Raw genomic sequence first — 14,443 nt, 5'->3', positions numbered from 1 at the left:
AACGTGTAGATTCTTTCCATGATGAAAGAGACCACCTTAAAATAGAAACTCCGAATTCACAAAATATCTCATTTATAGCGTAAATTAAATCAGATAAGAGTTAAAATCCGGTCAGTCGCCGAAAAAAAAGACATGACTTATAACTAATGATATTGTCGAGAGCGAGCGTGTGTCAGCGTCTTCAACCCACATTTATACAAGTCCGTTACTTAACCAATAAACCGAAAGTCATATTACCGCAGAAATTTTTGCGCACCAAAGTCAATTGCTTTAGTCATGATTGCCTCATGCTAGAGCAGTGCAAAGCCATTTCTTTCATGCAATGATAGGTATGCACCACACGTTCCTGCCTAGTCATGCATTGAATCATTCAACACATCAATTTTGTGTTAAACTCGTAGCTTTCTGCAGTATTTAAGCTTCTCATCAATACCGAGTCCTTTTGGAATTTCATTTTCGGGTCCTTGTAGAAGTGGTATCAACGTATTGCGGTGAAAGACACCATCACCAGAAGCTGGCAAAACCGCAAAGGTGGTGAGCTGCGGTAAACGACAGGAGATGTCTGCATCTTGTGTGCAGAATAATGCCACCTCTTCAAAAACCTAGCAGTGGCTTCAGATGCTGAGAAACCCTTTCGTATATACGTTGCATTCGATTGCAGAGTGTTAGAATCGTGCGGATAAAGATGTTGTTCTCTCCAATCCAGAAAGGGGATTCTCTCTCTCTATCTTCTTCGACTCCTGCGGTGATCCCTTTTTAGAAGTCCACAGTGTTTCACCCGACATAATCCTTTGGTGTTGGCATATGCCTAAAAGGACTTAAGAACTGATGCGAATGTCTAAAACATTCTGATGGAAAAGGAGTACTGGGTACTGGTTTTCAAACATCACCAAGACCTGCTTATGTATTGGGCTGCTACATTGTCTATATCGATATTATTTTCTTTTATTAATGAAAGGATGGAAATGGCTGTCAGTGCCCGTGATCAGTATAGACATCGCCATAGAAATCTTCCGCCAGTTATGGAATGTTTGGTTTGAGTAATAACTACTTCACATCACCGTTGACCCAAAATGAGGCTGGCAAGCCCATTGCCGCAACCTCAAATAAGACGCTAGTAGTCAGGAAATCTCTCCACACGAGATATGGCACATTTAGTCAATGCAGCACAAGCCGTTTAGATGCTCATTCACGACCTGAATCGAACTCGTGAATTCATGGAACATAGTCGAACTCCTTTATTTATCACTTGTTCAATCATCAGATATGTGATCCCACCAAAAAAAATCGTCATATATGTTAATATTATTTTGTATCATACAAAGAATGAATGAACCACGAGATTCCACGCCTTTGGACGAAGCTGATCTCTAAGACAGTCAATTCTCATTGTTTTCAACTTTGTAGTCACCTATATATTATCTAGATATAAAAAAAAATCAAGATTGCCCCTTAATTTCGAGTTTCGACAAGTGTAGAAAAGGAATGAAATAGTTAATTATCCCCTATTAATTAACAAGATAAAAAATCAATAGGACGAGGATTGCATTTCCTTAATTTAACTGTAATTCTATCCAAATAAACGATAAACCGTGAATATATTCCTAGTGAGTTAACCACGGTCCTTGAATCATCCAAAAGGGTTGTCCAAGATTACGTGATCTTTCCATCAATGGTTGGCATTTTTCATATCTTTTGCAAAAACAAAAAAGGACATTTTTCCGTTGAAGCAACACAAGATTCTAGGGAAAAGTGTTGAAAAAGTCATAAACTTTTTGCATTGGTGTCGATTTAGTCCTAAATCTTTTTTTGGTGCCAATTGAGTCCTAAACCTTTTATTTTTGTGCCAATTTAGTCATTCCGGCAAATTTTGGTCGGATTTTGTTGATGTGGACGCCGGTCGGCCGGCCACCGGTGCCGACGTGGACAACTTTTAATAATATTTTTTGAATTTTTATTTATTTATTTATTTCTTTTTCTTTTTTTTTCCTCCCCTCCCTCTTCCTCGAGCAGGTCATCGGACCGGCGACTAGCTAGAGGCCGGCGAGGGCTCTGGAGAGCCATGCTGGCCACAGGCAAGGCTCGCCCTCGCCAGATGGCCGTGAGGGCGGCCTTGCGCTGGACTGGCGAGGTTCGCCCTCGCTGGCCATGGGTGAGGCTCGCCCAGCCCTCGGTAGAGGCCGCAACCTCGCAGCCTCTGGCGAGGGCTGGGCGAGGCATGACCTTACCGGATCTGGTGAGGCTCGCCTTCGTTGTTGCCGGCGAGGGCGAGCCTCGCTCGTGGTCGACGTGGCTTGCCAGAGGTCGGCGAGGTCGACCTCCCCAGCCTCTAGCCTCTGGCCGGTCGCCGGTCCAGCGATCGGCGGGAGGAAGAGGGAGGGGAGGAAAAGAAAAGAAAAAGAAAACAAAAGAATAAATAAAAATTCAAAAAAATATTAAAATATTATTAAAAGTTATCCAAGTTAGTGCCGGTGGCTGGTGGCCGGCCGGCAGGAGTCCACGTCAGCAAAATCTGGTCAAAATTAGCCTGAATGATTGAATTGGCGTAAAAATAAAAAATTTAGGACTCAATTGGTACTAAAAAAATGTTTATGATTAAATTGACACCAATGCAAAAGGTTTAGGACCGTTTTTAAAACTTTTCCCCAAGATTCCATGGCTTATCTTATTCAAAGCAACCCTACTTTTAGTGTGTCGTGTGCTCAGATTTGGCGAGTGTAAATTTTCTTTTGTAAAAGGAAAATCTGACATTCCTCTCACCTTATAGACACGTGTAAAATAAATATAATAGAATCTTGATCGTTGAAATCACAAAGATGCTCAAATTATTCACTCCCATTGCCCCACCCACCCACGCCCCCCGATATCTTTTCATTCTTCCCATTTCGACCCCCATTCTCCATGCTTATATAAACACCCCACCTCTCTCCCCACAACAAGAACTCCATATCTTGCTTTCCTTTCTTATCATATCTTCTTCCTCAGAGTTCGCATCTTCTTGTCATCGTCTCCTTCGTTCGCCCTCTTTTCTTGAACTGATAAAGATGGCACCACCGGTGGCGATGACCGAAGCAGTGAACGGCAGAGATGGTGATATCGTCGGCAGCGACGTGCCGAAGAGAGCGTACGTCACGTTCTTGGCCGGGAACGGCGATTACGTGAAGGGCGTGGTCGGCCTGGCCAAGGGGCTGAGGAAGTCGAAGGCGGTGTATCCTCTGGTCGTGGCGTGCCTGCCCGACGTGCCAGAGGAGCACCGCCGGATCCTCGAGTCGCAGGGCTGCATCGTCCGCGAGATAGAGCCGGTGTATCCACCTGAGAACCAGACCGAGTACGCCATGGCCTATTACGTCATCAACTACTCGAAGCTTCGCATTTGGGAGGTGATGGAAAAAGATGCTTTTATCTAATATGCGTCAATCATTATTAAAAGCGCAATTCCATGCATCGAAATTTTGTCTCTCTATATTCACATGTGCCTCCAATCTGTTTTTTTTTGTTCATGAAGATGCTATTTTTCAATGTTAATGGATGTCCTCTCCTTGTCATGAAAAGAAAATTTCTTTAATTAGACTTTTGCTATTGGTTTTGTTAAAATGCCCATTTTGGAATTAAAGAATGCTGTTTAAAAGCCGTTTTGGAAAGTTTGTACACAATATCTTCACAAGCGGTTCAATTCAAATTTTTGATTGATTTATCATAACCTTAACAAGTTTTCTCGCATATTCCCACTTTATTTCCTTTTACATGCGAATATTCGACATATGATCTGACAGTGACTTGATCAAATTTTGTTGGTTTGACTTGCAGTTTGTGGAGTACACAAAGATGATATACTTGGATGGAGACATACAAGTGTTCGACAACATCGACCACCTCTTCGATGCACCGGATGGCTTCTTCTACGCCGTTATGGACTGCTTCTGCGAGAAGACCTGGAGCTCCTCCCCTCAATACAAGATCGGGTACTGCCAACAGTGCCCCGAGCGAGTGCCATGGACCCCGGAGCTCGGCCCGCCCCCGCCGTTGTACTTCAATGCGGGCATGTTCGTGTACGAGCCGAATCTCTCGACTTACCTTGATCTGTTGGAGACTGTCAAAATCACTCCTCCCACCTCATTTGCTGAGCAGGTATACAAAAACCCTAATCAATTGCTTTCATTTTAAACGCGCTAATTTGCATTACGAGATAGTCAGAATATAGACATGTTTACACATAAAGGTGACAAATCGAATATTACACCACATTAGCATAGCCACAAATTTGAGGCTGTCGATATAGCTCGTGCATGTCATTTGGATGTACCCTAGTCTCTAGCTAGAAGACATCGTTGCCTGCATGATTGCCTTTTCATTACACTCTAATATAAGAATGGTTCGGTCTCTCTCAAGTCACACTCAACCATGGCCATTCTGTATTTGAAAGAAGCTTCTCAAAGTCCGACTCAGCATGTACATGAACGAAAAATTTATGTGATGCTTTGTTCTATATGTACCGTGGATGACTTGGTTAGTCACGGCTTAAAATCGGGAGCATCATGTAATTCTAAGCAATAATTCACTTAGGTTCAACATGACTCATTTACGCATACAATTATCTCGTCGCATATACATATATGTAACGCGTCCAACAACTACACCAGACTTGCTTGGCAGACTGTCTTAACTATAATTGACCCTAATGACCGCACAACAACGTATATCTTGTACTAATGGGAGATAAGTGTATGTTTCTTCCTGCAGGATTTTCTGAACATGTACTTCAGGGATATATACAAGCCAATTCCTCCAATGTATAACCTTGTCCTGGCGATGCTATGGCGTCACCCTGAAAACGTTGACGTCAAACAAGTGAAGGTTGTTCACTATTGCGCGGCGGTGAGTGACTCCACTCTTATATTAACCACCAAAAAGCAATACAATGCAACTTGAATGTAGGCAATTAATTAGCTAACCGGGATTTTGCTGATATGATTCTTCTCACAAGAACTGTTTTTAAAATTATGTAGGCCATCCATAACGAGAATATGGAACATATGAAACATTGATTTCTAGCTACAGACACAGAACGTTGTTTTTGCTTCATATCTATATCAATTAGTATCTTCACAAGATTTGCATTAGATATCTCAAGATTAGAACCTATCGTCTTGATATTTTATACGTGATATATCCTCAGAAAATGGGTAAACTAAAAATCCAAATTAGGTTTTTTAATGGGCGGTGTTTAATCAAGCCAATATTTGCTTGCTGATCACTGATAGGGGTCAAAGCCATGGAGGTACACTGGGCAGGAAGAGAACATGCAGAGGGAGGACATCAAGATGCTGGTGAAGAAATGGTGGGACATCTATGAAGATGAAGCTCTGGACTACAAGAACGCCACTTCAGACAGCTCCACAAAGTTTGGGCCCTTCATTGCTGCTTTATCGGAGGCCGACGCAGGCGTTCAACAGAGAACTGCTCCATCTGCAGCTTAAACATATAATGAATTATCATGATTATCACCTTTTATGTTGCTTCTGGACTTAACTTGGATGCTAGAGAGAAAAATGCCATGAGATGTGTTGATTATGTAAGCTGCCACCCATGGCATGATTTCTATGCGAGTGAATAAACATCGAATGTTATGATATAAATAATCTTCTTAATCAAGGTCAAGTGAGGTTTCATGGTAAAGCAACGTCTCTTGTGGATGAAAGTAGGAGATGTTTCGTTATCTTTGTTGGGGTGGTCCGCCTCATGGGGCCCAGCTCATCATTTAAAAAAGAAAGAAAAAAATTCAAATGAAATAAGGATCGACGGTTCTGCGAGGGAGAAGCAGCAGCATCCTTTCGGCAAAGATTCGACACATCCTTTCGGCAAAGATTCGACGATGAAATCTTGTTGGAATCGGCTGAAATTTTAGTACGTGGTTCGTAAGATCAAGAGCTACAAAGTGAACGGTTCCAATTGCTGAAATCATTCTCCAACTTATCTCACGGTCTCTCTTATTGTGTTAGATTTTTTGTTTTTGCTCTTTTATGTTAATACATGAAAAATTGTCCAAAAGGTCATAAACCTATTGCACTTTTGCCAATTCAGTCCTAAATCTTTCAAGTTTGCCAATTGAGTTCTAAACCTCTTCATTTCTTGCCAATTGAGTCCATTGGGCAAATTTTGGCCGCCCGGAGCTGGCGTGGCAATTTTTAATATTTTTTTTTGCCTTCTTCCCTCTGGCCGGTCCAGCCGGCGAGGTTGAATCGGCTAGAGGCAAGGGGCGGCGAGGTCGACCTCGCCGGCCTTTGGCGAAGCTCACCCCCGCCGGCCACTGGAGAGGGCGAGCCTCGACGGCCCCTGGTGGCGTGAGGTCGAAACTCGCCCAGCCAGGGGCCGGCGAGGTCGAGCCGGTGAGGTCAACCTCACTGGCCCTCGCCTTTGGCCGGACCGGCTAGAGGGAAGAAGGCTAGAAAAAAAAGAAAAGGAAAAAAATAAAAAAATATTAAAAAATTTGAAAAAAATATTAAAAATTGCCTCATCAGCATTGGCTTGACGACCAAAATTGGCCGGATGGACTCAATTGATAAGAAGTGAATAGGTTTAGGACTCAGTTGGTAAACTTGAAAGGTTTAGGACTGAATTGATAAAAATGTAATAGATTTAGGACTTTTTGAACAATTTTCCCTGTTAATTCGCCTCTGTGGTGATGATGTATTATTGAATTGTTCATGTGTTGAGCCTCAAGTTGTGTGACTAGAGATGAACTATTGTGTACTTGGTAATTAGTGGGAGTTTTGAGCGGTATCTTGAGGTATCTCTGATGCACTTCTAGAGTTTACTTGTGTTAGTAATATGGGAAGCCGGAGTTGAGTGGCTACTCAAATGCAGAATATGCCAGTGATAATGACTCGAAAGTATGATGACTTTTGTTTGGGGAGCAGTTTCCTGGCAATCAAGATTATGAAAATGTATTGCTGTGTCTACTACAGAAACATACTACATTGTTATTACTGAAGGAGATAAGAAACTCTTGTGAAAGAAGAAATTCTTACAAGAGTTAGGCTTGAGGCAAGAACAATTTGTTTTGTATCATGACAACATGAGTGCTATCTACCTTAAAAAAAACTTAGTGTTGCATTCAAGATTGAAGCATATTGATGTGAAATATCACTGGATTTGAGAGAAATTAGAAATCAAGCTCTTTTTATTTGAGAAAGTCCACATCGACGACAATAGGTCCGATATGATGATCAAAACCTTGCTCATGGGGAAAGTTGATTATGGTAGGAATAAAGCAGGCGGATAAAATTTGTGCGTGGGGTTTTTCCTGCTTTTGCTTTTTATATATCCAGCACTATATTTACTCGTCTTGTCGTTGATATGGCTGGAACATTGTGGTTGGTTGCTGCTCAGGTTGATTCAATATTAGTTGGTCGGGTTTTTGAGGAAGATGTTGATCCTGTACATATTTAAGATTTCCGTAAATTATTACCGCTTCTCCCCAATAACCTTTAAGAATACTTTCAAGCCCATGAACCAGGCGTAAACCCACCTATCTAACCTTTTAACGCCCAATAACCGACTACAATAAGCTGCAGCTATGCAACCCTTTTAGTTAATAGCCCTAACCAGATTAATAAGCTTACTTTGTTCGATCCCCCCCTATGCAGGGTTTGCTTAATTCGAAATTCAAACAATAAAACTAGCAGAGTAATGGTCTGGTCATTTTCGAAGGAGTGGATGTTCCTAGAGAGGAGTTTCGGCGTGATTCATCATCGATCACGCAGCGACATCCCTCTATGTTAGCGATGTCACACTTCATTCAATGGATGTTCCCAGACAGGAGCTCTCGTTACATCCATCTATCACGCAGTGACATTCCTAATCCCTGGTGGTGTCAACTTCCTTCCATTTTAGTGGATATTCCTAGGAAAGAATTCTGGTGATATCCATCATTCATTCAGTGACATCTCCAAGTGTTTAAGTAAAACTCAATACAAATTTTACAATTTCATATTAGTTCGTTTGCTTTGCTCATTTCCCAGGACATCGCGATAGTGTTTATCAAGGAACTCAATGATTCAAAATAGAAATGCTTATCAACTGTGGATGACAAAGATGTCGAGGCTGATAAAGGTTTAACCTTTCTTGTCAATAGACCGATGGCTGGCCATTCTGCGGCTTGGTGTCCTAAACTCCTAAATTCAAACCATCTGAAATCTTGGACGAGCGAAGTATCAGAACCGTCATCTTCCACCCAAGCACTGCCTTTGTTGTCTCCTACTCATACATCTTCCTCCAAGCGGAGTTCATCTGTCACTGAGAAGAATTTTTGCCGGTGAAGTATGTGGGGCAGGGCAGTTCCCTCAAGATTTTGGGGGGGTTTTTGTACATTCCAAAATACTGGAAATAGCTTGAGGACGTGATCCCGAGGCATAAGAGAGACTTATTGGGTGACTATCTCAACTATCCTGTCGACCATTCTTGGTATACACATGATTGCAACAGTGACATTGTTGAGCTTTTCGTGAAGCCTGGTGTCCAATGGCAAACACAGATGAACACATGCTTTCTATATATGGCGACCATTACCGAGAAAGTCATTCCAAGCTTCAAGGAACCGAGTTGGGATGATAGGCCTCTTTCAAGATGCTGCGAGTACCTGTTTGCAGCTTATCATCATTCTTCGCAAGACGAAAGAGGGAATCCACAAGTTGAAGCTCGAAAAGTGGACTGGATTTTGGTTTAGGGGAGAGCAAAAGGATCCATGTATTTATTGAAATCGAAAAGGAATTTCGAAACGTACCTTTTGTAGATCGAAGATAAATCGGCAACCGATTGTGTCTGGATTAGCTCCCCAAGTGTTGCGCCTCTACGGGTATCCACACACACAAACGGAATTCTCCAACGATCCACGTGCTAGCGAAAGATCTTGAAGTTCCTTTTTTCTTGAACGCCTTTTGATTTTCGATACTCTGTCGAAAAAACCCTAGACAGAGAACGATTCTCTATCTATTTATACAGCTTCATTATCCAGCGGAATTAAAAGAAGTGGGCCGGGCGATTTGGGCCCGCCAAACCGTCCACCTTTAATCGTACGTTTAATCGTTATCTCATAATGCGCACGACCGCATAGATAATTTAAATAAGAGAATAAATTAAAATCTACTTCTTAAGTAGATCAAGGTGCACAGAAAATATTAAGTCCGTTCGCTATTATGTGCGACCCTGTAGGTTCACTAAACATTAGCAGTGTGCTCAAAACTTTTTTTTGGCCCACAAGTCATAAGCGGTCTCTAGCAAGACATTATGACTACCTAAGTATAGTGAAGGTCGATTTTCCGACACAACCTAATCCACAACTAATATTAGAATATCAACCTTGATTGATTCCTAGGGCAGACCACTAACAACACAATCCTACCAGCAAATTGAATGACCCGTAGCCTAGGACTCACGAAGAACAACCATTCCTGGAGTTAGGAGGTGATGAAGAACTTCGCGAGAGGACATACCTAGCAGCATTCTTATCATGCTGGCTGTACGTTTTTGTATTTCCATAAAGCGATTTTAACCGTGTGCAACATGAAACTTTTAAGGCTGCAAGTATGATGGACAACTAATATTGTCTGGCACCAATTTTTTTAGTCTACTTCAGCCTTGAGAATCGATTGTGTACAATTGCAAGTAAATGGGCAATTATTATATAAAAAAAGAGGCGAATATACTAACAGAATGAGAACGAGATTGAGATGAGAGCAAGACGGAAATTACAGGAGATTTGAGATTGAGAGCCAAGTGAAGAAATTGTGAGGGTCGAGTGGAATGGTGGGACAATGCATAGAATTTTTTTTAATTTTTGGAGTGGCTAAGGGAGAGTGATCAGTAGCCCTTTAGGCTAAAATAAATTTGAAAAATAAAATCGGCCCGGCCTGGCATATGCCTCATGTCATGCCGTGGAGGGTCGATGTGATGCGTCAAGCCGGCCTACCACAGCCAGACACGTCAATTCGAGCCGGCACAATCCATAGCAATTTGACATTCCTATATATTCTACGACATGAAAAATTCATGTTAAATGTTATATCTCGCTCTCTCGAGTTCGTGGGTTTCTAAATTTTTTCCTCTCTCTGTCCATAATTATTAGTTTCTTGGATGCGACAAGTGGCTTTGCATCGTTTCAGTTCAAACCAAACACTGTTTATAGAAAAATATCTAAGAAGCAATTTGAATGCCAATTGATCACCACCGACGAATTGAAACGTACGACACCATCCTTCTAAAATGGCATCACGTGATGAAATAACAATTGAATCACCCGTGACGACGGAGATGCGGAGCGACGCGAGACAGGAAGGACTCATCGCCATCTGTTTTTCTGTTGTTCAAGAAGTTCATTTAGAAAGTTTCAAAGGAAAGAGTCGTGCAGACATGGGAGTGGTGAAAAGTATGCGCAACTCAGCAAAACTATAAGTAAGGGACCGCCGAAGGACAACCGAAGTACCCAGAAAAAAACTGAGAAATGGAGGAAGCCAAAGGTCTTGTGAAGCATGTGTTGCTGGTGCGGTTCAAACACGACACCACGCCTGACCAGATTGAAGAACTCATCAAGGGCTTCGCCAATCTCGTCAATCTCATCCACCCCATGAAATCTTTCCACTGGTCTCTCTCTCTCTCTCTCTCTCTCTCTCTCTTGCTGATCTAAAAGAGGTTGTGTTATCATTTCTGGTGTTGAATGTTACAGGGGAAGGGATGTGAGCATCGAGAACGCCCATCAAGGCTTCACCCATGTGTTCGAGACAACGTTTGAGAGCACGGAGGGAATAGCAGAGTACTTACCTCATCCGGCCCATGTCGAGTTCTCGAAACGGTTCCTCCCCCGGTTGGAGAAGGTCCTTGTGGTCGACTTCAAGCCGACCGCCGTTCACACTTAAAACTGAATCGAATTGCACTATGTTCTGCGGGTGTCATGCTTAAAAAAAATTTGTACTGTATCCGAGTAGAAGCTTAAATTACGTTGTACTATTACGTTGGTTAATGCGATCGATATGGTTTGGAGACTTGTATTTGCAAAATATTCGTATTTTTTGTGTGCAATATGGCAAATTGTATGTTTCAATGGACAGTTTTTATGACATAGTTGTGGTATCACATTTGACTTTGTAAATTTGTCACATGTGTACCGATTTGGAGTTTTACGTGATCAAAAAATAGTTTGGGGTAAATTTATAACAGGGGTGCCTGTTTAGGATTTTTCGTGGCATTAACCCATTTTAATTTGTTTGTTTCAAGTCCTTATTATAAGATATTGTGAGACCACTGCTAATTGTTCTAAAAACTTAAAATGTTAGATGAAGGCGTGATTTAATATTTAATTATTCTAACATTCCTCCTCACACTTGATCTGGTCTTTTTGCCCAGCAATGAGGCCTGTAAAGATTTGAACTCAGGACTTCCAGCTTAAATTTTGTGGGATCAGTGCCAACTCTTTTAGAACCCCTCATCATCACTAATGAAACTTTTTCATATTATCCTCCGATTAAAATTGGACCTATTTGTTTCTCTAATAAATTCATTTCTCATCGAATCTTTTTAGCCCTACTACTATTCAAATTTCACTAAATAACCAGCCTTGATCTTTTTTGGCACTTAAGTGTGATTCTTTTATTTTGCATGCTTTTGTATCTTGGTGACGCCCTAGATTTAATTCAGCTAAGGTATTGTCCACTTTATCGCATCCTATACTGAGCTTCACAATTTTGTACTTAGGCGTAAAGGTGGACACTTTTCCAATAGGTCACCCATCCTGATAGTGCTTCACTTGAGCATATTTAACTTTGGAGTTACAAAGCTAAGTGTTATCGTTACGTCAAAAGGTGCTTCCATGAGTTAATTTCGGTTTTCACATATATATCTCAATATCGCTATCTCCATATTCGATATACAATTCGGTTCATTTCTGCCTCCTTCACCATCCTAAAAGTCTGCCGGGAGCCACTATTTGTCCATGCCCTCGTGCCTCGTGGTAGGGGTGATCGGTTCCAGGGTGGGTAGGGTCCAGACCTGGAACCTGAACCTACCCTGTTACAACCGGTTCCCAGTTTTTGGAACCTGGAACCTACCCTGTTTTCCCTAGACCTTGTTTTGGAACCTACCCTGTTTTTCCGGTCCGGTTCCAGGGTCTACCCGATAACCTTTTTTTTTTTTTTTTTTTTTTTTTTTCTGGTTTCAGAAATTTGGAGCAAAATAAACAATCCACAAGCACCTTCTTCCTAAACACCAAAATCCCAACCCATCCCCTCGGAAACTTCTCGAAGTAAAAGAGCGGCTTTGATGAAGGACACGACAGGCAGTGACAATAGATCTAAAGATCCATGTTGTCCCTCTCCAATCCTGCAAATCATCCTCACCAGCCAGGCTATTCAAACACAAGGCCTGGTTAATCAAAGAAGGGGCATGGTCTAAGGTCAACTCAACTGCTTTTTTTGGCAAAGGGAAAGATGGGAACATCAGCCACCGTTGCCGATTCACTCCGAGAACAGAACCAGAGCACAAGATTTCAAGTGGCGGCAAATAATCCAAGGTCTGGGGTCACTGAAACTCGGACTTAGGCAAGGGGAGAGTATCGAAATACAATATGCGACGTGCACAGAACGTTCAATTCCCTTCCCTTTTCGAGTTCTTTCACGACACTTCCTCGTCACAAGCGATTCGATCGTTCTCGTCTCTTTTTTCCACATCGATTCGCTGTCACACAGAAATCGCGCGCTCTAAAAACAACAGTAGTAGTGGGAGCGGGATCGAGGGGGGAACCGTGAGCTGACCTTCGCGGCGGCGTAAGGGTTGGACGAGCTGGGTTGCGGCGATTGAGGTGGCGAGCAGCCGCAGCGACGAGCGGCGACGAGTCGGGTTGCGGCGACTGAGGCGGCGACGAGGGGCGACAAGCTGGGTTCCGGCGACGAGCGGCAACGAGCGGCGTTACGGCGACTCAGGCAGCGAGCAGCTGTGGCGATGAGTTGGGTTGCGGCGAGCAGCCGCGGCGACGAGATGCGGCGAGCAGCCGCGACGAGCTGGGTTGTAGCGACGAGCAGCCGCGGCGAGCAGTGGCAGCGACGAGTTCTCGCGAGCAGACTGAGAAGGGCCAGAAGAAAGGGGACTCGTAAACTGGAAGAGGAGGGAGCGACTGAGAGTAACAAATGCTAGGGTTTTTTTACAGTAACTTAAAACCGGTTCTAAAACCGGTCCGGGTGGGTTTTCACTTAGACCCGGGAACCGGACCGGTTCTAATCGGTTCCGAAAAAATAGAACCGTTTCCCGGACCGGTTCAAACAGGAACCGGTTCCCGGACCTGTTTTTCGGGTGGGCCGGTCCGGTTCCCGGGTAAACCCGGTCCGGTTGCACACCCCTACCTCTCGGCGATCACTCCATGCTCTTGTTGAACTGGGTCGTCACAATTTTCAACTGACATGCAAGCTGAATTAGTGTTTTTCTCAAAACTTGTCAAAGATTAAGTCATAAAGCTACGTTACATAGATTCGCGTCACCAGTGAAATATGTTTATAAGTAAAATGAACAGAAATCTAGCGTATGGGAGCATATTCTCAGATAATTGAAAGGGGAAAACCTAGCGTACTTAGCTTGACTAATCCGCTTTAACCGTTGAAAAGATATATAGAGTAATTTAAGCTAAAAGGGGAAAACCAAGCCTATGGGAGCGTAGTCTCAGATGATTGAAATGAAGTGCTTACCTTGAGCTGATCTGCTTTAAATGCTAGAAAGGAAAAATTGTCCAAAAAGTCCTAAATCTATTATACTTTTGTTAATTTAGTTCTAAACCTTTTAAGTTTGCCAATTCAGTTCTAAACCTTTTCATTTTTTGCCAATTGAGTCCATCCGATCAATTTTGGTTGGCTGGCGGTGATGTGCTAACGTGGCAATTTTTAAATATTTTTTTTGAATTTTTTAATATATTTTTCTGCCCTTCTTCCCTCTGGCCGGTCCGGCGAATGGCCAGAGGCGTAGGCTGGTGAGGTTGACCTCTAGTGAAGCTCGCTCCTGCAGCCACCGGTGAGGGCGAGCCTCGCTTGCCACTGCTTGGGTAAGATAGAGGCCGACCTTGCCGTTGTTGGGTGAGGTGGAACCCAGCAACGGTGAGGTTGGCCTCACCTAGCCATGGCGAGGACGACGGCGAGGTGAAACCTAGTGACCGCGAGGTCGGCCTTGCCATGGCTGGTCGAGGCTCGTCCTTGCCAGATCTGGACGAGGTCGAGCCTCGCCCAACCAAGGCGAGGCTGGCTAGCGCCGTCGCAAGTCGGCCTCACCTTGGCTGGGTGAGGTCGAGCCTCAACCATCCATGGCGAGGCCGACCTCACCGTCGCTGAATTTCACCTCGCCCAGCGACAGTGAGGCCGGCTAGCGCCGTCGCAAGTCGGCCTCGCCTTGGTTGGGCGAGGCTCGACCTCCCCTA

General features: G+C 43.3%; 2 protein-coding genes across 2 annotated transcripts; both read left to right on the top strand.

Moving 5' to 3' along the window:
- The first annotated feature begins 2,926 nt into the window (after positions 1 to 2,926).
- LOC115687428 (galactinol synthase 2-like) lies at positions 2,927 to 5,676 on the top strand. The gene is made up of 4 exons (XM_030612988.2): positions 2,927 to 3,380; positions 3,808 to 4,128; positions 4,741 to 4,875; positions 5,262 to 5,676. The coding sequence occupies exons 1-4, from the start codon at positions 3,045 to 3,047 to the stop codon at positions 5,475 to 5,477; spliced, it is 1,008 nt and encodes a 335-aa protein (XP_030468848.1). The 5' UTR covers positions 2,927 to 3,044; the 3' UTR covers positions 5,478 to 5,676.
- Positions 5,677 to 10,418: 4,742 nt separating this feature from the next.
- LOC115687464 (stress-response A/B barrel domain-containing protein HS1) lies at positions 10,419 to 11,051 on the top strand. Its single transcript, XM_030613047.2, has 2 exons — positions 10,419 to 10,638; positions 10,721 to 11,051. Exons 1-2 carry the CDS (start codon positions 10,499 to 10,501, stop codon positions 10,908 to 10,910), a joined length of 330 nt encoding a protein of 109 aa, XP_030468907.2. The 5' UTR covers positions 10,419 to 10,498; the 3' UTR covers positions 10,911 to 11,051.
- The last annotated feature ends 3,392 nt before the right edge of the window (positions 11,052 to 14,443 follow it).

The sequence above is a fragment of the Syzygium oleosum genome, unplaced genomic scaffold (genome assembly GCF_021117445.2).
Source record: "Syzygium oleosum isolate NSW1041296 unplaced genomic scaffold, Sole_v2.1 Sole_v2.03, whole genome shotgun sequence".
In the NCBI taxonomy this organism is placed as follows: domain Eukaryota; kingdom Viridiplantae; phylum Streptophyta; class Magnoliopsida; order Myrtales; family Myrtaceae; genus Syzygium; species Syzygium oleosum.
The sequence above is the reverse complement of the archived record's forward strand: the minus strand, read 5'-3'. Positions and strand labels throughout refer to the sequence as shown.